At 37.0% G+C, this 21,245-nt stretch overlaps 6 protein-coding genes across 8 annotated transcripts; 2 read left to right on the forward strand and 4 right to left on the reverse strand.

Moving 5' to 3' along the window:
* Nucleotides 1–2,286: 2,286 nt before the first annotated feature.
* LOC110857008 lies at nt 2,287–3,635 on the reverse strand. Of its 2 annotated transcripts, XM_022105605.2 has the most exons (5): nt 3,477–3,634; nt 3,322–3,400; nt 3,117–3,224; nt 3,013–3,039; nt 2,287–2,798 (listed from the first exon to the last, which is right to left on the reverse strand). In XM_022105605.2, the coding sequence occupies exons 1-5, from the start codon at nt 3,498–3,500 to the stop codon at nt 2,554–2,556; spliced, it is 483 nt and encodes a 160-aa protein (XP_021961297.1). In that variant the 5' UTR covers nt 3,501–3,634; the 3' UTR covers nt 2,287–2,553. The 2 variants fall into 2 exon arrangements, with proteins under 2 accessions (XP_021961297.1, XP_021961298.1); XM_022105606.2 differs by lacking the exon at nt 3,013–3,039 and having other exon boundaries at nt 3,477–3,635.
* Nucleotides 3,636–6,142: 2,507 nt separating this feature from the next.
* LOC110856760 (RING finger protein 37) lies at nt 6,143–11,142 on the reverse strand. 2 transcript variants are annotated; one of them, XM_022105302.2, is made up of 5 exons: nt 9,915–11,142; nt 9,540–9,835; nt 9,264–9,467; nt 8,975–9,184; nt 6,143–8,858 (listed from the first exon to the last, which is right to left on the reverse strand). In XM_022105302.2, exons 2-5 carry the CDS (start codon nt 9,801–9,803, stop codon nt 7,959–7,961), a joined length of 1,578 nt encoding a protein of 525 aa, XP_021960994.1. In that variant the 5' UTR covers nt 9,804–9,835; nt 9,915–11,142; the 3' UTR covers nt 6,143–7,958. The 2 variants fall into 2 exon arrangements, with proteins under 2 accessions (XP_021960994.1, XP_021960993.1); XM_022105301.2 differs by having other exon boundaries at nt 9,911–11,142.
* A 2,018-nt stretch (nt 11,143–13,160) lies between these two features.
* On the reverse strand, nt 13,161–15,948 carry LOC110856956 (heparanase). The gene is made up of 11 exons (XM_022105547.2): nt 15,720–15,948; nt 15,476–15,585; nt 15,317–15,391; nt 15,075–15,248; nt 14,751–14,985; nt 14,524–14,666; nt 14,386–14,456; nt 14,086–14,196; nt 13,844–13,988; nt 13,647–13,776; nt 13,161–13,439 (listed from the first exon to the last, which is right to left on the reverse strand). The coding sequence occupies exons 1-11, from the start codon at nt 15,911–15,913 to the stop codon at nt 13,283–13,285; spliced, it is 1,545 nt and encodes a 514-aa protein (XP_021961239.1). The 5' UTR covers nt 15,914–15,948; the 3' UTR covers nt 13,161–13,282.
* Nucleotides 15,949–16,199: 251 nt separating this feature from the next.
* Nucleotides 16,200–17,901, forward strand: LOC110856887 (protein Asterix). Its single transcript, XM_022105472.2, has 4 exons — nt 16,200–16,365; nt 17,317–17,410; nt 17,531–17,628; nt 17,716–17,901. Exons 1-4 carry the CDS (start codon nt 16,301–16,303, stop codon nt 17,783–17,785), a joined length of 327 nt encoding a protein of 108 aa, XP_021961164.1. The 5' UTR covers nt 16,200–16,300; the 3' UTR covers nt 17,786–17,901.
* Nucleotides 17,852–19,357, reverse strand: LOC110856886 (protein AATF). The gene is made up of 3 exons (XM_022105471.2): nt 19,138–19,357; nt 18,863–19,056; nt 17,852–18,781 (listed from the first exon to the last, which is right to left on the reverse strand). Exons 1-3 carry the CDS (start codon nt 19,211–19,213, stop codon nt 17,924–17,926), a joined length of 1,128 nt encoding a protein of 375 aa, XP_021961163.1. The 5' UTR covers nt 19,214–19,357; the 3' UTR covers nt 17,852–17,923.
* A 655-nt stretch (nt 19,358–20,012) lies between these two features.
* On the forward strand, nt 20,013–21,182 carry LOC110856730 (NEDD8-conjugating enzyme Ubc12). The gene is made up of 3 exons (XM_022105257.2): nt 20,013–20,267; nt 20,344–20,645; nt 20,743–21,182. The coding sequence occupies exons 1-3, from the start codon at nt 20,162–20,164 to the stop codon at nt 20,881–20,883; spliced, it is 549 nt and encodes a 182-aa protein (XP_021960949.1). The 5' UTR covers nt 20,013–20,161; the 3' UTR covers nt 20,884–21,182.
* Nucleotides 21,183–21,245: the final 63 nt, after the last annotated feature.

Below are 21,245 nucleotides of genomic sequence, written 5' to 3' on the forward strand. Positions count from 1 at the left end.
AAAGGCCGGTCAGCCACGGGTTTGTCATTTTATTTTCGTGTGTGTGTATTGTCCAGTGGCCGCGGAAGGACAGGGGGAGGACAATGTCCCCACATGTCGGCATCACCTCCCCATCTTATATAAACCCGTCCCTATCTTAATGTCCCCACGGCGTCTTCCGCAGCCACTGGTTCGTATTGTCAACATGATTACATTACGTTACGGAACAGGTCGGCACGAGGCACCTGTCTGCATGTCCATGTGTAATTTTTACCCAAATATAATATCGTTATTTATGGAAAATATGGAAAACCAAAATCAATACTACGTATGTATGTAATGTATACTTATTATGTCACGAGGAAGGAGTTGGATTGGAATTATGTATGTATAAATTGTCAATACAAATAATTGCTCCTTTATTCCAGTCGGCATTAAGTAAGTACTTACAAGAAATTTGCCTACTTTTGATTACTTTACAAAATAAAGTATATGTATGGACAATGAGGGATAAATACGTATTAATGGGACACACGCCAAACCACACCCCTCCCCATCGCGTATTATTTTGCGTAGGTACGTATGTACATAAGAGAGAGTTGGAAAAGCCTGTAAATATCTAAATGTATTGAAGGTTACACACATAAAACAATCGACATGACGAGTTTTACTTTACACACTTACTTACATCCCTTTTTTTAGATTATTATGTGTGTCGGATACCGTTGACAATTGACCTTAAAATTCTGCTCTGAAGAATAATGAACAAGTCAAATTTTATTTGTTAATAATAAATCGTGTTGTTGTGTGTGGTTCGACATAATATTTATGAATGTATGTATGTACATATGAATCTACATCATCATCACATCATGCATGTGCACTTTATAAGTATTTGGTTGCCAACTTGGCAGCAAAATGAAATGAAATGAAATGAGAACAGAAAAAATATATGGGCGATTCTTAATAATATTTAATAATGGCAAAAGTGTAATGCAATTCCTCCACTCGACATCATGACAGGGCAGGACGTGGACCTATGTATATGCAACTTTACTAAACTATATACGTGCATATGTACATAAATATGTGGACACATGCAAGGAGCATCATTGCACCAGATATGCATGAACAATGCCCTGTTTCACATTCAATTATAGAAGAAGGACAAACCAGGAGAGGACTTAACCTTTCGCCATGTCAAAGAATTATGTCATGGTGAAATTTCTCCGGAAAATGTTACGTCATAATAAAACGTGTGCATATGTATAAAAGTGATTAAGAAACAACGTTCAACCATAAAGTTTCCACATCGCCTAAATTTCATCAGTGTTTCTGGTGCAGGTAACCCCTTGCAAGAAATAACGGGAAGAAGAAAGTGGTTTCTTAATTGCAGGTAAATATTTTGACCTGGGAGAAATGCAAGGTGCAAGAAATTACTAGATAACGCATATTTCTTGCACTTTCTCCCAGTTTCTTGCACCTCGAATTTCTTATTTTTGCAAGTAGCAAACCCGCAAGAAGCACTGAATTTCATCATGATTTTCATCCTTTTACATACATAAATTCACTGGTGCATACGTATTTAGGCAGTCATACGTACATATGCGGTCTCTCCTCAATTGCGTGTTACCTGTTGAATCGAAGGTCTCTCTTTTCTTCAATATTTTGATTTTTGCCCGATTAAATTGAATTTGCACAATTTAGAATTCCACACTTTGACGATTATTGGCACACACATGTCAGATAAAAAAAACGAGGCGTCAGCTCGAGAGAGTGCCAGATGAAAAATGAGATTCATATGAAAAGTGCCTTGAACCTGAGATATGATGTCCGATCTTGACTAAAGTTCAGTTCATTGCTTGCTTTGCACATTTGTGCACATTTGTGCCGAATGACGGGCATTTTGCAGAAAGGAAATTAAGAAAAATATTTTATAAATGAAATGAAAATGACAATCATATATATGAATTATTTGATGGATGGATGGATGGGTAGGTATGAATAATACAGATTAAGATAAGACTGATGCTTATACTTTGATAAGAAAACGGGGTGTATAATCCTTCAAAATTATACAAATGTGGACATACTTGTGAATGCGGAAGAAGAAAAACTGCGCAGATTTTAAGCCATCATAAATTTTGTGATATGATTACAAATAGTTTTTCCTTAGGATTAGTGTTCAGAAATATCTGTAAGTAGCTGATCACCGGAAATTCTTTAGGGATTCGAGTAAAATTGTCTCTGCTTAGGTTTTATCATAAAACTTTTATGCCAAAATAAATGAACAAGCTGTCGGTAGGCTGTATCATGATATTCTGCAGCATTTATTAATTTAAGTACTCCTGATTAATTATAAAATCATACATTGAACTTAACTTTTTAAATAATTTGTAAACAAGTCACTAATTTGTTACATGTTACATGTAAATCTTTAAAAGACGACAATAAATATTGTTCCTAAACATTGAACATTTATGATTTGTTTCGCTACACGACAGGCTACAGAATTTACTGTAGTTTTGTGATGGTTTCTTCACATTGTTGTTGATGGGAAGTATGTAACAGAAATCATTGTAAACACCACGTGAGCATGATTAGAAAAAAGACAAAATGGTTAAATAAGGAGAAATTCTGGAAATCTTGAGCGGCTTCAAATGTTTCGATTTTCCTGACTTTTGTTTCTACCTTAGCATCATAGCTTTCTTCCAGGCTGTTTGTAGCTTCTAAACCGAGTGATCTGATTACCCAGTCCCGGTATAACTGATAATTGTTCCTTAGCTCTTCGATTTTTCGAATTTCCTCCTTGTGATTGTCTGCAATGTAGAATAAACCGTTCCAAACGAAATGCAGCAAGTCAAGTTGTGCACAGTGGCCGCGGAAGCGGTGGGGACATCTGGGGACATAAACATGCAGGATAGGGGAGGGAGGGGTTTATATAAGATGTGCAGATGATGCCGATATCGAATAACCGGGGACATTGTCCCTCTGTCCCCTCACGCTTCCGTGGCCACTGCTTGTAATACATACCATCATAAGCTTTTTTAGCAGCGGAGACTAAAAAAGAAAATAATTGGAAACAATAAAAATGTGTAATAACAATAAAGGGACTTAAATTTAACTTAAAAACTTACAGGATTGTCCTGAGTCTTCCGAAATCCACCGAGCCTCGCGACATTTGTCGTTATGATACAAGATTTTTGTAATTTTATACTCTGTGTAAGTAAATTTGTGCCGTCTCTCTAGCAAAAATAGTATACGTTCCAAATGAATTATACAAAATGAAAGTGTAATGATCAACTTAAAGGATATGATTTCCAGCTTAAACGAAATACTTACGGTTTGCTAGATTTTGTCGGATCGTGTTGTCACGATTTATTGGTACGACGTAATGAGTCGAATACTTTTCTTCAATTGCCTAAAATGTGGGTATTTAAGAATATTTTATTTACTTCAAACAATATTTTTTTACAACGGTAATTTCAATATTTTACTTTGTCATTTTGCTGACGGCACATTGTTCTTAAGATGATTTTCAATATCGTTTAAATGGTTTCATGCAAATGATCGGTTGAATGTGAACCTTGGTTGCAGGCAACTTAAGACTAGATTGATTGAAGGAATAGGATATAGGTCCTGATCACCCTTGGTCGTTGGTGGTACCCTTGAAAGAAAAAGGTTGCGTTCTATCTAGAGAAGATAAATGATGAAAGTCCATTGTGCATAACGGTATTGTGGCATCAAGATATTTGTTGTATGGTCATCCTCATATATATATCAGGCTTATGCTATATTCATAAAAGTAGATATATATACGAAATTTAGAGACAAAGGTTAAACGCTTCAGCTGAAAATGATGAATAAATAATATGCAAGTCAAGTCAACCCGACGCTCATTTAGACGCATTGCATTTTCAGAGAACTTTTTCCGACGTCGTCACTTCTGGAATTTGAAATCTAAAAGCTGAAATCTTTATTCTCATACAAAATGTTGTTGGAAATGATAGCCACGTTGGAGAATTTTGGACATTTTCATACTAGATGAGTTAAAGTCATATTAAGGGAGCGTGGATATAGCAATTTCTCCATTCGAGGTTGAGGAATCCTTTCGCATGCGTAGAGAATAAGATAAGAGTATGATAAGAATATGCGTATCGTGTATCGTGTATGCGTTTATGTGTATCTTGGTATACGCATATTCTATATAAAAGAGTCTAAATTTCCTAAAATCCATTACGTACATATGTAAGTTTAGATTTATTCCAATTTGTTTGCATGCAAATTTTTCAGTTTACTCCAATGTCAACCCCAAAATAAATGAAGAACCTGTCGGTACACATGTATCATGATATTCTTCAGTACTTATTTATTTAAGTACCCCTGATTAACTATAAAATAACATATTGAACATAATTTTCTGCATAATTTGTAAATAAGTCATGATAATAATTTGCTACATGGACAACAATATTCAGAATGATGGTAATCTTTTCTTTATTTAAAAGCAAGTTTAAATGTAACAAATAAATTTGTGTGTACAAATTATTAATTATAGAAGCGAAATGTTACACCCAATATTTGCCTGGATACCTATAATGATGATACAATTTGATACATATTTGCTTGCCGATTAGAAAAGACTCACAAATTGGAAAATTTTTAAAAGACGACAAATAATGTTGTTGATATATACGTATTAAACATTCATTATTTGCACGAGAGGCAACAAAATTTACTGTAGCTTTATGATTTTGTCGATAATTTTTTCACATTGCTTTTGATTTAAAGTAAAAGAAATCACTATAAATACCACGTGAACATAATTAGAAGAAAGACTAAATGGTTAAATAAGGAGAAATGCTGGAAATCTTGAGCGGCTTCAAATGCTTCGATTTTCATAACTTTTCTTTCCACCTTAGCACCATACCTTTCTTCCAGGGTGTTGGTGGCTTCTAAACCGAGTGATATGACTACCCGGTCCCGGTATACTTGATAATCGTTCCATAGCTTTTCGATTTTTCGGATTTCCTTCTTATGATTTTCTGCAATGTAGAATAATAAACCGTTCCAAACGAAATGCAGCAAATCGAGTTGTGCACAGTGGCCGCGGAAGTGGTGGGGACATATATGGAGGGGTTTATATAAGATGGGCAGATGATGGGGCCCCCATCATGGGGGCATCGAACAACCGTAGGGACATTGCCTCTCTGTTCCATCGCTTCCGCGGCCACTGGCATTGTACATACCATCATAAGCTTTTTTAGCAGCGGAGACTAAAGAAAGACAATAATTGGAAACATGTATAAAATAAAGTGACTTATGTAAATCTAGCTTAAAAACTTACAGGATTGCCCTGAGTCTTCCGAAATCCACCGAGCCTCGCGACATTTGTCGTTGTGATACAAGATTTTTGCAATTTTATACTGTATGTAAGTAAATTTGTGCTGTCTCCCTAGTAAACATACGTTCGAATGAATTATTCAAAATGAAACTGTAATGATAAACTTAAAGGTATATGATTTCCAGCTTAAACGAAACACTTACGGTTTTCTAGATTTTCTCGGAACGTGTTGTCACGATTTCTTGGTACGACGTAATGAGTCGAATACTTTTCTTCAATTGCCTGAAATGGCGATATTTAAGAGCATTTTATTAACTTCAAACAATATTTCAAATTTTGATATCTTACTTTGTCATTTTGTTGACGGCACATTGTATTTTTGAGATAAGTGTTTTTTTATAGATAATTTTCAGTATTATTTTAATGGTTTCATGCAAATGATAATTGAATGTTGCACATGCAATTTAAGACTGCATTGATTGGAGGCATATAGGGTCCAGTCTTCGAGGTCCTGATCACCCTTGGTCCTTGGTGGTAGCCTTGAGAAAATAAACGATGAAAGTCCGTTGTGCATAAGGGTATTGTAGCATTTTCATATTTGTCATATTAAGCGTGTGCATATAGAAGTTTCTCCATTCGAGGTTGAGGAAGGCGTAGGGCATATATGGATAGAAGCCAAAATTTCCTGAAATCGAGTAGTGCTTATGTATGTAACGTCCTTAAAAAGATTAATTCCAATATACGTTTTACCTTTGTTTTGCATGCAAATTTTTCCATATCTCCGATGTCAAAATAAATGAATAACCACATGTATCATGATATTCTTCAGCATTTATTTATTTATTTATTTAAGTACCCCTGATTAATTATAAAATAACACATTGAACATAACTTTTTAATTAAATAATTTGTAAATAAGTCGTCTAATTTGTTACATGGAGAACAATATATTCATTTCATACATAATGATGGTAATCTTTTCTTTAAATGCAATAGTTTTGGCTTGGCGAGCTGCTGCTGGGTGAGTGAGGGTGGTCTAATTAGTCATAAATAGTGATCAATTTGAAAGCACAAGCATAAAATTCATCCATTCATCAATTAATCACCAAATAAGCAAACCAAACCACCCGTTTCTCACCCAGAAAGCAAATTAACATAGAAAAACCATGCAACTATTTAGTTAAACTGAGGTAATGAGATCTTCTTCTTAATCTGAATTTTACTTCATAATTAACGTTTATAATTAACTAAACTAAACCAATCTCATTCGAAAATTGTCGTACGAAACGTGATCACATACATAATTAAAAAATTCACTTTAACAACATTAAACAAACTTTTAAACTGACCTATCGTTCACTGGATTGTGTTTACTGACATGCATAATATTACCTACATAATAGTAACAATTAAAAATAAATAAATAATGTGTGTGTCGAATACTTGTAGCTGTGGAAGGTCATGAATTGAATTGCAAGGAACATGATAACACAAAATTGTATAATAAATAAATCATCAGCGACCGACAACAATAAGAGCTATATTGCTATTATTATGTATTTATATGATGGCTAAAACATACCACAACAATTGATCGATCATAAAATACATGTCTCACTTATTATTCGAGGAAGAACCAGAAAGAATAAAGTATTTGCAGTGAAGTGACAGTGAAAGAAATGGCATAATTATGACATTCATTCGTTGTAATAATGTCAAATTGGTTCTTCGTCAATCATCATACAAGCCATCAAATTATGTTATGGAGGAGAGGCAGAGAGAGAAGACGATACTGTCGATGTATTTTTTCTTACGTTGTATAAGGTGTTTCAAAAAATTATGTTTCTGAATTTCTAGTTAAAGCTTAGTTTGAGTCACCAGATCATAAACGCACGCGTACCACATTTACCCACACGACCGACGCCAAATATATACTAGAGTTAATTTTATACAGGTGTCATAATAATCATTCTTGGTATACTTGTTACAAAATTAAGAGATGTGATATGACGCAATGAAATCATAAATTTAGTTGATCAGTATGATAATACAATTTTTTTTCTAATCTCAATTCGAATTTGTTGTTACATTTTTTTTTGGCCTGGACTAAAATTATGTATGTATGTATAGTATTTGCTAATTTTATGGTTCATACTTTGGTTAATTTTGGAAGAAGATTTTCTCTATACAACAAGTTGTTAATTATAGGAACGAAATGTTACAGACGATGTTTGTTATTTTGACGACGATACGTTTGATACATATTTACTAGACGATGAGGAAAGATTCACAAAATGGCAAATTTTCAAAAGACGACAAATACGTTGATCTTAAATATTAAACATTGATTATTTGCTGCGTTACACGAGAGGCTACAGAATTTACTGTAGTTGAATGCATAGCTAAGTTGTCGTTGAGTAAGTTTTGTAGGTAGATTTATGTAGATGTTTGTGGTTTTTTGTGGATGAGTTCTTCACATTTTCTTGCTTGTTGTTGGTGGGAAGTAAAAGAAATCATTGTAGAATTGTAGGATACCACGTGAGCATAATTAGTGTAAAGGCTAAATGGCTCCCTAACTACTGCCTCCTCCCCACACACCCGTCAAAAACTAACTAACTAGATACTATTAATTTGTTTAAATAAATATGCGCAAACAGTCTTTAGCTCTCCACTCAGTGCCGCATTGGTTACAAGTTTTCCGTGCTTGCTTATCCGTCTTGGAGAGACAGATTTTGCAGAGGATTACATGGTCGCAGAGACCAATGTAAAAGGATGAGATTCCCCGAGTCAAGTTCATCACGAGTCCACAATCTTTACAATTGCGTTCCAAGTTGATTTTCGGTTTGATCTTGGCCAAGTAGTTGGATCCTCCCGATAGCATTTTGAGAAGTTCGTAGTTCATGTGATCATCCGTACTCATCATGTCTCGCATAGTTGCTGCAGCAGGTTTCTGGGCAGAATTATGATGCGAGGAGGTAATACAATTTTGGGTGAAACCGGTATCGTGAAAATCATCCGCGCTGTCGTAGCCATTGTCATTCGTAACGGTGCATGAACTACTCTTTTTGGTTGAGACCGAATTGTTAGGATTTGGAAGTCGAGGATTGTAGTTTGGATTACGGAAGGATTGATAGCAAGCCGTGTTCGTGTCCCCTCCGTGTCGAGTGATAGGACCACTCCGAGACATGCCGCCAAGTGTGCGAGGTATGTCACTAAGGGATGGTTCGTTTTGGTTGAGGAGGATAAAGGTGTTAATTCGAGACTTTAAGGCCGAGTCTGCCAAGGGTTTGAAGGTATCGTTAAACGTGACTCCGGTGAAGGGGTCGTTTGGTAGTCGACCAAACTTTGCTTCTTCTGCGTAGTACTTTTCAAGAGTTAGTGCGTCTACGGCAAGTCCGCAAGGAAGTCGAATAGGTTGACACATAATTTCATAAGTAATAGCGTCCAAGAAATCGTCCGGAACGGAGAAAGGTGTAGACGTTGAAGACGTATTGTTGGAAAGTTTTGGTTTCTTTGCGGCCGGTGTCCCCTCATCCTGTTTTGGTAGAATAATTATAATTTAATTACTTAATTATATACTATTAATTTAATTATACGTATCTTAATTTGATTTTTTGAAATACTTGAGTGTAAAAATTGCATTACACTTACGGAAGAGTCGGTAGTTTGAACTTGAGGATTAAGAAAGGAATCTGGACCTCTTCGTAAAATACGAGACCATTGTTTGTAAATTTTGTTCACTTCATCTTGAGAACACCGAATGCAAGGTTGTCCCCAAACTTGTAAACCTCCCAGAGCAGGCACGGAAGACCCTGCCACACGTAAAATGGAAATTTCCATTCCAACAACTCTTTGATTGGCCTAAGACAAATATTACAACAATCGAAATTTAATAATAGTACTTAATCTCGCGTGGTCCACACATTTGATTTAAACTCACATTAAATGCTGGATGTTTAAGATTGTAAATGACATCATGATTCCTATATCTTTGATAATGATCAAGTGGAAGAGAAGCGAAAGGTCGTCGTAGAACAAATCTCGGATTTCTGAACACAATTACATTTGGGATCGGACTGGTATTGATGAATTCTTTGGCAACCAAGTGGCTCGAAATTGGTCCGTTGTTCTCTTTTGTCCAGCTCTAAAACCAAACGGGAAAAAATAAATCCCAAGTTTTACACCATTATTTCGCATAATTTTACGCGACACCTACCCGATAACTAGTCTCCGTATGGATCAAAATTGCGGATGTAATTTGCTTCCCCAATTTAGGATTGATAACAATATGACTGACTTCAATGCAGAGTGGAAACTTGATCGAAATCGTGACCGGGGGTCGGACGAAGCTCTCGGCCAAAAACCCCCTCGAAGAATGGAGACCGAGTTCACTGGAGAGCAGATTTTTGACCTCGTAGCCATCACACTCGACCGTATTGACACTCACCGTCGTCCCAACACCTTCCGTCATGAAATTCATCCTCGCAGAATTCTTTCCCCGATTTATTCAACCTTATCAAAAAATATAAATTAATACCTTATCCTCACACCCATTGTAAACAATTCATCCATTGTATATGTACTCACTCACTTTCTCCTCCGTTGTTTGCTTGCTATCCACAAAAATACACCCCCAATTCACAAAGTAAACACGAACAGGACAACGCAAAGATTTTTTATTTCTGAGCACACGGAAAAAATGTTTCAAACTTCTTTCTTATTATTCTTTGGAAACGAATGATTGTTCTAGTTTTAGTTATTTATTGTTTCACTTAAAATTTTACCCTACACTAATAATTTGAATATCCGTCTTTTTTAAATTTGGTTTAAATGATTGTTTTTTATTATTTATTTCAAGCACAATTGGTGACTTGGTCCTCCTCTCGGAACGAACTCAACGAACGAACGAACGATGGTATCAACAAACTGAAGAGAGAAAATTAGGAATTATTGATTATTTTTTTTCTTTTCCTCCTCCAGTTTGAACTTTCTCTGCTGAGCAGAAGAAAGAAACGCCTTCCGCAGCAATACAACAACAATTCTTTATTCTCACTTGTGAACTTGACACGAAATGGAAATTAAATCACCACCACCACCACCATTAGTTAACTAACTTTAACTATAATTTGTCTCTTCCTCCACCACCACCACCGTCCGTACCGTAAAAGTGGTGACGATCGTGGAAAAAATTCCGATTTGATCACCGCCCGATAAACTTTGGTGGCCTTGACCCGACCTGAGTTCACTTTTTTTTCTTGTTTGTCACAGTTTTTGTCTCGGTGGGTGTGGTTGGTGAACAGAAAACGGGGTAAAATAACCGATAAACTTGGCTGGCCTTGACCCGACCTGCACAACCCTGGGTTCAGTCGGCAGGTTCAATTTTTCTGTGGGGCGAGGACACAGGACAAGGCGACAAAAGTTTTGTTCTTTCTTTTCTCTGGGTGGGTGTGGTTGGTGGTGAACAGAAAAAACGGGGAAAAATAGTCGTCCTTGCTTGGATGCTTGGTTGGTGGAAGAAGTCCAAGTCGGAGGAGGAGAAAGCCCGATGATGGCGACCAAAAGAGTGAGAAGAGCTCTCGAGTCGGAGAGAGTTTTTGAGCCAGAAAGAGAACCAAAATATAATATTGGCCTGAAAGTCTCCCTTCGTCTTCTTCCTGGTGGTTTGGTTGTGGGCCCTCCTGCCTCGAACAAAGGAAAAAAAAACTGTACGGAAAGCAAGTGCTGCTGGAGAGAGAGAGAGATTCGTATTCGACTTAGTCGTCGTCGTCGTCGTGTGGGAATAAATGTGTGTAAGGCAAAAAGCACACCCTTCCTTCCTCAGCGTTATGGTGCGAGTGAAGTGAATCGTCAAGAATTCTACAGACCAGACTAGCATTACATACATACAATAGGCCCCTTTTTCCCATATTATCTCACTCAGAGATACCAGAGAATATATAAAGTCTGATGAGACGAGGGGAGGGAGCAGACAGGGCAAATGTGACCCCGACACGGCGTCCTGGCCCAAGACGTAGGATAACTTTAACATCACGGGTGAATGTTCCATCTTGCATAAGGTTTTTACTACAGACGAGGTCATACGTACGTAATCAATGGTTAGCTTATAGCGTTGGTTAGTAAGTGGAGAGCATATATAAACTGATTGAGCTATCTGACTGGCTCTAGTTCGTTACGTATTTCGCTTAAAGCCAAGGTATTAAAGAGTTTTGCTTTTAGTGGTTGGGGAGGTTGACTACGTGCATGTTATGAATGTGCAGGATTCATGGTTGTGAATGCATATTAGTTAGGATAGGAAAGGAAAGAGAGAGAATAGCAAGCAAAGCAAGGGCAGTAAATACGGACGAGGAGTTTTAGCCAAGTTTAGTTTATGCATAAAAATGTGGAAGAATTGCACCTTGCATGCAAGGGAAATGCAGTAGAATTCCATTATTATGAAATTCTTGCAGAGAATGCGAATCAGTCAGGCAACAAATAATACGGCACAAGGTTTGCTTTTTGGTATGGTCAAAAAGAGAGTGAGAAGTCGACAACTTCCTCTCATTTTCCCCCCACAGTTATTTAGCTACACAATGAGTTTTATTTAATGAGAAAGTGAAAATCGTCACGTTCCTTTGCGGAGGATAAGTTGAGACAGCGACTTAAAAAATGTGTGCAATTCTCACTTTTTAGTTTTCATGCATTGTTCGCCTCAGAAAAGTGGTAACAATGAGGAATCCTTGGGTTATTTAGTCGTGGTGCTGCTCTTCCCTTCATTTCATGTACTTATTGGGCTTCAAGGCTCACTTTTATTAGGAGAGAGAGAGAACCTTAAACCTGACAAAATATAAATCCAATCGAGACGAGCACAGTTTTATTATGGAGGAGAGTGTAAAGCAACCTATTTACGAGGAAGGATTAGTTACTTACTTACTTCCTTGTTTAATGATGTTGGTTGGTTGGTTGGATGGTTATGCTTTAGCACCAAGTTCATCCTGGCGTGGAGGCTTGTTTGTTTATTACCAGATTTTGGGGAGATTGGTAGAATTTAGTACCAAAGACTAGATATATACGACTACCTATTATTTACTTTATGACCAATGGCAATCTCACTCACTCAGGCAGATTGGAATTCAAGTGAAAATGGTGTCTGCAAATAAATGCATAAACACCCAAAAGCAGGAAATACCTTGTGCATAGGTTTGCCAATAATGTGATTTGGGTTTTATTGCGAATTCGGAATTGGCAATTTCATCGCGATAGTATACGGCTAATTTTTCTACTACTGGTCGCGGAAGCCGTGGGGACATTAATATTGTGGGATAATCAGACCACCGTGGGGACATTGTCCCCCTGTCCCCTCAACCTTCCGCGGCCATTTCTGGTCGTCTTTCGCAGGACAGAAGCGTGGGATAGGGGACGACCGTGGTAAAATTGAGACGCTTTTTTTCTCCTAGTGCGTACGCAGTTGTCACGAAATGATACCTTTTTAATGTACCCTCAACCTTTTAGTTCAAGGATTACATTTATTATTGTCTGGTTCGGCTGTTACGTAATGCAAGTCTTTTACTACCTTTGAGAAGGTTGGATGGATGAAAAGAATAGGAACTCAACATTTGTCCAATCCATCATCCACATCCACACATTTTCTTTTGTGTGAAATGTGCAGGTATGCATTTTTTACTGGATTTTATATTTTACCAACGAAATGGGTCCGTCTACCTGAATGGTACGAGAAATACGTACGTAATTTCAGTATTAGGTAAGATTTCTCAGGGTAAATAAATGTCATGTTATGTTGTTGAATGCAACAAGTCGAAATAAATAAAGAAGAATTTTTTACTAGGAAATTGAAACCGTGTAGAAAAGACAAAATTTTGTATTTGATTTTTTTCCACAATTTATTAAGTTTATGTAAGGAAAATATTCTATAACGAGCGAAAAATCCCATCGCTTTCACCTACGATGTCTCATTTTACTTCCTTACCTTGCGCAAAATGAGACATTTGCATTGCTAACAACCCAGAATCCCAGTGATAGTGATGGAACTGAAAAACTTTCTTGTCTCAGGGTTGGGATTAATTTAGGAATTATTCCCCCATGTCCGACCTTCAAGATTCGGCCATTCAGCGTGCAAAACCTGGCGCATTTAAGGAAATGATGCATTAATTATTTAGTTATTTAATTACTTGTGTAATTCAGTGGCCGCGGACAATGTCCCCACGGTTGTTCGATGTCGCATCATCTGCCCTTCTTACATAAACCCCGCCCTCCTCTATCCTACAATGTTAATGTCCCCACATGTCCCCACGACTTCCGCGGCCACTGGTATAATTTGGACTACTACCTGGATTCCAAATCGTCGTTGAGTGGTGTCAGCAAATATTCGTAGATCCGAGCCGGCCCCATATTTCCACCCGTGCTTATCCGTACCTTGACCGGATTAGTGTTCAGATTCATCCCAAATACGACGACGCCTACATAAATTATTGACAGTCTGAAATAATTTATTGACGTATTTAATGATTTTTTATACATACGAACCTCCCCTCAATTCTGTGTCACAATGAAGATAAAATCGAATGGTCCTGTTATTTTTTGCGGCATCAAGTCTGACAAAATTATCCCCCAGTGGCGTGAGAACGATGTGGCTTACGAGTCGTTTGAACAGAAGGGAAACAAAGTAGCCCTGAATGAAATGGACATGTTTATTCCATTAAATAATTAGTTTGGCTTGTTTGTTTGTTATTTCATTGTCTGAAAAAATGGGGAAATTATTTTGTTACCGGGGTTGGATGAGTCGTCTTATCAAGAAGTCCGTAGTTCTTGTTCCCAGACAAGGCTTCCCGAACCACGACGGCAACTCCGGACAGAGCGGCTTGTCCCAACTTATCGAGCTGAATTCGTCTTATTTTAAGGATGCGGGCATAGTTTTAAATATTTTTAGTGGCCGCGGAAGCTGTGGGGACATTTAGGGAAACTTTATAACATGGGAAGATGATGGGAACATCGAATAACCGTGGGAATATTGTCCCTTTGCCCCCTCACCCTTCCGCGGCCACTGTTTCTCCCCACTATTTACTTACCCACGTAAAACAGGCGACGAAACGATCCGATATATTTGTGGAACCACCTCCAAAAGCGGTACTTGTTTCCCCTGTAGTTTTTTTTCATGGAAATTTGTATCATAAATCAAGTAATATTTATGTATGCGACATGTTTACCTAGCCATAAGGGAGGAATATCTGGTTGTTGGAAACGTGTCCGAACAATTCTCTTCACCAGTTGAATCCTGGTCGTCAATTTATCCATAATTCTAACATCGAGAAAGTCGAGGATGGTTGCGGTTGAGCCGGAAAAATAGTAGCTGCGGAGAAAAAGATAACAAAACTAATCCTTCCGTGATTAATATCCAGTACGTGCGCATTTTATTTGTATTAATATTCATTACTCATGAAATGTAACTCCTCCCGATAAAGTGGAGTTGTCACATTCTTGGAGAAATTCTGCTAAAAAGTGCAGAGCTGGGGATCCAGCCTTTCTAATGCTGGTGACATCCGGACCAAAAATTGCAGAGTTCGAGTATCGAGAGATTTGAGAAAGGAGAGACTTTAAAAGGTTGAAATCTCTCCCCAACGATCCGGCTCGTACAGATTTGTTGAACACTTTTGGAAATCGGAGCGGTTCTGAAATTCATAATATAAATGTTGGGAATTTTTAAAGCAAGTTATGAATTCTGGGGTGACGATTGATTTATGAAAATGAAAATATTAACCATTTCCTAGTTCCCAACCGGCCACTGGAATTTCCAGCGCATCCATGTAATTCATTAGACGAACAGAGTTGGCAGGATTCCATTGTCCTCCATGTCGTTCCAGGACATTTAGTCCGTACACCAAGTCGACCCCGGTGACCTTGACAAATTGGCCGAGTTCTTTTATATCCGATTCTAATAAGTTCAAGTATTTATGTAAGAGAATGCATAATTATTGATAGATTTGTGTGTAAAATTTGTACCTGTTATTGGAATCGTTGAGTTTTTACTCTCCCGTGTTGTTGAGCAAGGCAAGGCATCGATCGTGTTATCATGAACTATGAAAATTTATGAGAAATTTCGTTCAGATATTCCCGAAAATTAATTGCAATTATATTTAACACATAAGTTAGTGGTGTTACCATTTCCGAATTTTGCCCCGGGACAAAATATCAAGTTGTCTTGGTCAGTTCCTCCCACGCGGAGGTATGCAGGGGTCAACTGCTTCGTTAATGAGATCAACTTGGGGTCCCTGTGCGAAACGGGTTTGTATATATTTTAGATTAGTATTCAACGACGGATTTCATTAAGAAACATATTTGTTTGTTTTTTATTTTACAAGGGTTTTATTATGAAAGTTAAGAATTGTTCAGTTTCGGTTGTCACCTTAAATTTGTCCTGCGCCAATGATCCCCTAATAAAAATGAGTCTAGAGCAAAACTTAGAAATCTTTTATCCACTTGTGCCGCAATTCTCAATTGGTCCAGGTCCAATTCCAACTCCAAATCGTCATTGGGACAATGTTCCGACCGGATATGACGGATTGAGACGAATATGCAAAATAATTGGAAGAGGTGCATCCTTATTTTGCGAAATAAGTACAACTGTCAACTTTAGTATGCACGTGTCTCATTTTAACTAAACTTGAGATTTACAAATGACTTTGGACGGGACGTTCGTTGTTTACATCCGGTTCCACTCACTGCATTCGTCTTATTAATCTTATCGAAATTATACAACCATACCATGTCCAAGGCTTCATTTTATCGTTAAACACTTATCACTAAATTCTCCCAGTAAAAAATACAGCTTTTAAAGCGTGTACCCAGCAAAGAGAGACAAAGACAATCCTTCAGCAGTGGGAACACCAAAAAGTGAGACGAGTCAGCACCAATACAATTTCGGAAGTTTATTAAATTAGAGCAATTAAAAAGAAATAAGGGTGCGGTTAATCTTTTAAAATAGAAATGTCGACATCGTTTCGTCCCGGGATGGAGAAACCGGACCCAAGGAAGAAGGATAAGGTTCGACGGTAAGGAGAATTACAGAGATCCGTGATTAATTAATCGTGATTAACGGATTAAGGATTGGGATTAAGGATTAATAATCCTTAATGCTTAATCCCGACAAAAAATTGTATGCAATTAATCCTTAATCATTAATCCCGACGAAATATTTCCACGCCATTAATCCTTAATCCTTAATCCCGACAAAGCGTATCCAAATTATTAATTCTTAATCACGATTAGGATTAAGTCTCGCAAGAGAATAATCACTGAGAATGGAGTGAAGTAACACTAACATTACATATTCTCAAACATACGATATTTTTCCACTCTTTCTACTGTCCTCTCCCGAAATTAAGATGTGTTGAATTCTTTAACTTTAAATTGTTGCTTCCGTAAAAATACTGATTCAGTCGTTAATCATGGTTAACAGTGATCTGACTGAGCTGAAAAATTTGCCGTTCATCTTCACCGGCAGATTGTTTGATGTCGAACAAATTGACAAATTCAGCGGCTCTTTATAGGCCAGGCGCATAGCTTTTGCACCAATGTGTGCCATAATTGGTGTTAATATTAGGCCAACATCAAATTTTACTTCACATTTGACATGCAAAAGTCCTATACATTGTCTGTTTTGTATGTATTTGATGTTTCAATATTCCTATGTGCTACAATAAACAATTAAACTGCATTAAATGGAGTAATATAATAATAATATTAATCCTTAATCAAGAATTAATCAGGATTAATTAATCCTTAATCCTTAATCCCGAATCTCAGAGAATTTTGAATTAATCCTTAATCCTTAATCCCACCAAATTGAATTATTTAATTAATCCCGGAATAACATTAATCCTTAATCCTTAATCCCAGAAAAAAATTCATTAATCACGGATCTCTGGGAGAATATATTTTCGTTGAGTTCGGTAAAGTTCTAATCTTCTTGTTAAATATTGATTTTTTTTGTAATTAAATAGATTCAGAGTATCCGGGCTTATCTTTGAAGATTTCACGTCCGATTATATGAGCGTTATTGGAATGTTGTTTAGCATGTTTGGATTAATGATGAGAGTAAGCAATTAATTAATGAAGGGACAGATTAAAAAAAATATGTTACAACAAATTGTTTCCCAACTAATAACTAACTAATAATTATCCTGAAATTTAATTTAATTGGTTCATTTTTTTTAGATGAAGTGGTGCGCTTGGATTGCAATTTATTGTTCCTGTATTGGGTTTGCCTCGTCAAGATTGCAAGATGATGCGAAGCAGATTTTTAGCAGTTTCATGTAAATTAAAGAAATTAACTTTTGATTAAGATTTGATTGTTATTAGAGTCCTCTGATTTCATGATTTACTTATTGTCCGATATGCAGGTTAAGTATTTCTGCCGTTGTGATGTCCTATCTTCAAAATCCAAGCCCGATGACGCTACCGTTTTCATAAATTGATGATAATAATACGCCTATTCCATATTTATACAGCGAAATGAAATAAGAAACTTGTCAAAAATTTTAAATATATAATAAAATTGATTTATTGGATCCTTTGTAAAAAGAAAATATTACAAGTCTAGAGTACTATTTAATTTGATGGTTGTTTTCCAAACAGCGAACTCATAAGTTCTTTCACAGCACCCTCAGACATGACACAATTATCTTGAGGGGCCATAAAATTTACAAGTTTGGGGTGCACATCATACCTAATTTTTCTACCTTTACTCGCATCCGTGTCCACTACACGTTTCAATTTTGTCCTCAACTTTTGTAATTCTAACCATTGTCTACTAAGCTGAACGGGGTCTTGCACATTGGTCGTTTTTCTATCAATTAATTCCCTTAATAACTGATGGTAAAAGTCATCGTCGTCAAAAATTTCTTCATCTTGCGCACTCTCGCTTGGTTGTATGTTCGCGTCAGGTTTTCCAATCGTCGTATAAGCCGTCCTTTTCACCTGAGTTCGTTTAATTAATCTTTCCTTGTCAGATAAAATATGTGAGATTTGCTTTAAAGTTGGTATCTGAGGACCGGCGGAGCCCTTGCTGCGAAATTTACCAAAGGCCATTTGCGTTTTGTCGTTCCATTTTTGAATGATGTCATTCCTGTAGGAGTCAAATTTTTTGAACTCGGTGTCAATTTGTTTATGGTACTCTTCCAATCTTCTCTTCTTCTTTTTTGGTGGCGTTGTTGATGCCTTTGTCGCCACGGTCGTCGACTTCTTCTTTTCTTGGACGTCTTCATCACTTTCACTTTTGTCATCTTCAGAGTTCAGCTCCATTTCTTCTTCCTTCTCATCGTCCTCTTTTCCTTCATCCTCCTCACTGGTAATTTCTTCATCGTCATCAATCCCTTCATCTTCGTCGTCGTTATCATTGCCGCTTTTCGCCTTGCGCTTCTTGTTGATGGCACCATTAGTTTCGGGGTTATTGAGAGTCATTACCTCCTAAATAATAGAAACATAATTAATTAATAGAATGATTACTGCTTTTGTAACGTGAAATTTAATCAAACTGCTTTACTTTACCTGCAAATTGAGTAAGTTATCGACAAACTCTTGTACGTTGGACAGCGCCTTGTTAGATGACGCCGGGAGTTTAACATCTTTGGATAATGGTGATTCCACGACGCGTTTAAATGTCTCCGTCTGTGGCAACTTGTTAACTTCTAATAGAATTCTCTGCATCCGAATCCTGACTTCGAGAAGGGCGTCCCAGATTCCTAGGGGATAATTTAGAATGAGAAATTAACAATAAATAATTAAATATTTGCTACAATTCAATTCAATTTATTTTTTCTTACGGAGTTGGTCCTGAGTCGAGGTGGCCTTTTCCTTCTCCGACGTCATGTCCACACTGCCCCCAAAACTTTCACCCATTGTACTTATCGACGAGTGCACGTGTAAAATATTTTTGTTTCTAATTTAATTACGCTTAAAACAATTAAATAAGAACAATTTAGGTGAATTGTGTCGTTTGCACGTGGTGGCTGGTGAGTGAGTGAGTGAGCTAGCCGCCGCACAACATCTCACTCACCGCTTGCCGTTCACTAAATAATAATAAATCTGAAGCTAACGAAAACAAAGAGTGACAACGGGTAAGCATTCACCAATTAATTCAAATTAATTGTTTTTAATACTAATCATAATTATTTTTTTAAATTGTAGTGATCACGAGCTTGGAGCAAATAATCTGTAAAAAACGGTTCCAACCCCAAGCATTTTCAGAACGTCAGAGTATTTCAGATCATCGCCACAAAAAGTCGAGTCCAGTGGGCAAATTTTTAAAAATGAATTAATACCATTATGAAGTAAGAACTACAAAAATGTGTAGTTAAAATACATACATTACATTAAATGAAATTTAAATAATTAACCTCCAATCGCTTCATCAGCATATCATCAATGATGATGATTCATCATCATTTTAATTATTTCTAGCCATAAATCCTGAAATTTTTGTACAACTAAGGTAAATACTAACAAATGAATTAACTAATTTAATTAATTTACAGAAATTCCTGGAAATGCATGGAAATTCAAAATTTTCATTTTTTTATTTGTTCAAGAGGAGGAAAAAAGTGGCGTAGCACGCACAGGCTTTGGTGAGTTTGACCCCAATCCTTTTGATCACTGGAATACGCCCCTTGCGGAGAAAAGAATTTGTTTGACTTGATTTGACTTGACTCACAAAGCACTTTTCACTCGCCAGGGAAGGCTGCTGGTGTACAAGTAAAGGATAATTGTGCACTGGTTATATTAGTGAAATTAGTGGAATTAAGTAGTATTTCTTCTGAAACAAATTAGTAGTCGGATAAGGTATAAAAAATGATCAAGTTATTCTCCTTGAAACAGCAGAAAAAGGATGGGGAGGTGTCTACCACATCGACGAGCCAGAAAAGGTCATCCCCTGCACAGCTCCGTGTGATGAAGGGTAAGCAAAATAAAATAAAATAATGATAAGGTGATGATTTTAATCAGTGATTAATTGTTGACTGGTTTGGTTGCAGATTTGAATGAATTGAATCTCCCGAAAACCTGTACAACAGACTTTCCGGATGCGGATGACCTGTTAAATTTCAAGTTGAACATTTGCCCAGATGAAGGATTTTACAAGGGGGGTCGATTCGTCTTCAATTTCAAGGTTGGACAGAATTATCCACATGAACCCCCCAAAGTAAAGTGTGAGACGCAAGTTTATCATCCGAACATCGATTTGGAAGGGAACGTTTGTCTCAACATTTTACGAGAAGACTGGAAACCTGTGCTGACTATTAATTCGATAGTGTACGGGCTTCAGTATCTCTTCCTGGTAAGTTGGCATTTGATACATTGAGGAATTTGTGGAATGTGAGCATTTTTGTGAGTTCGCGTCTAATAATAAAATGCCTTTTGTGCCTTTTTTCCAGGAACCAAACCCTGAAGACCCCTTGAACAAAGAGGCCGCCGATGTCCTCCAGTCAAATCGAAGACTTTTTGAAACCAACGTCATGAAAGCGATGCGAGGTGGCTACGTGGGCTCAGTTTTATTTGAGCGCTGCCTTAAGTAATTTTGTCGAAGGGTCGAAAACTCGAGTGTTAACATGGTTTTGAACATTTTAAAAATTTAACCGTATACAATGAACCTCTTTGCTGATTTATTTAGTGCAGGCAAATTGAGGTTTTACCACGATGTAAATCTAAACTATTTTTTATTTAAGCTGATCATGTCTCTTGCTGTAAAACACAGAATACGTGTGTTTGAAATGAACTCTACGATATACCCATGTACCTCAGTTTCTGTATAAGATAATCCGTTTAATATCGCCACGCGAAATAAATAATATCAAGTTCGAAATATTATCCATGACATTTTACTATGCGGATCAATTAATCATTTCATGAATTTATTATTCCCTGATTTATGAGATGC

This window comes from Folsomia candida, unplaced genomic scaffold (assembly GCF_002217175.1).
Source record: "Folsomia candida strain VU population unplaced genomic scaffold, ASM221717v1 Fcan01_Sc017, whole genome shotgun sequence".
Classification (NCBI taxonomy): domain Eukaryota; kingdom Metazoa; phylum Arthropoda; class Collembola; order Entomobryomorpha; family Isotomidae; genus Folsomia; species Folsomia candida.